Source organism: Myotis brandtii, unplaced genomic scaffold (assembly GCF_000412655.1).
Source record: "Myotis brandtii unplaced genomic scaffold, ASM41265v1 scaffold478, whole genome shotgun sequence".
Lineage (NCBI taxonomy): Eukaryota > Metazoa > Chordata > Mammalia > Chiroptera > Vespertilionidae > Myotis > Myotis brandtii.
In genome coordinates this window covers 1,071,364-1,071,627 of record NW_005368264.1, presented here as the reverse complement: position 1 = coordinate 1,071,627, position 264 = coordinate 1,071,364, and the positions used below count along the sequence as shown (strand labels likewise).

The following is a 264-nucleotide window of genomic DNA, read 5'->3' as shown; positions in this document are numbered from 1 at the left end:
GCCTCCCCCCCCGGGCTCATCATGGCACCTCTCCGACTCCTCTGCTCCTGGCCACGTCTCTGCGCCTCGGCACACGGCTCCTGGGGCCCCCGATCCAAGGTAAAGTGCATAGCTCCTCTGCTCCTGGCCACGTCTCTGCGCCTCGGCGCGCGGCTCCTGGGGCCCCCGATCCAAGGTAAAGTGTATGGGAGGTGGGTCACGGAAAACCGCAGGGGACACCCCGAGTGCTGCCGCGTTTGCTCCGCGGGCACCCGCCCTGTCCAG

The 264-nt window shown here is 68.9% G+C and overlaps 1 protein-coding gene across 1 annotated transcript in view; it reads left to right on the top strand.

Annotated features, from left to right (window-relative positions):
• Positions 1–264, top strand: part of OXCT1 (3-oxoacid CoA transferase 1) — a 117,502-nt gene continuing 117,238 nt past the window's right edge. Inside the window, exon 1 of the mRNA XM_005876003.1 lies at positions 1–99. Coding sequence (XP_005876065.1) covers positions 22–99 — 78 coding nt within the window. The 5' untranslated portion in view covers positions 1–21. The remainder of the gene's footprint in view (positions 100–264) is intronic.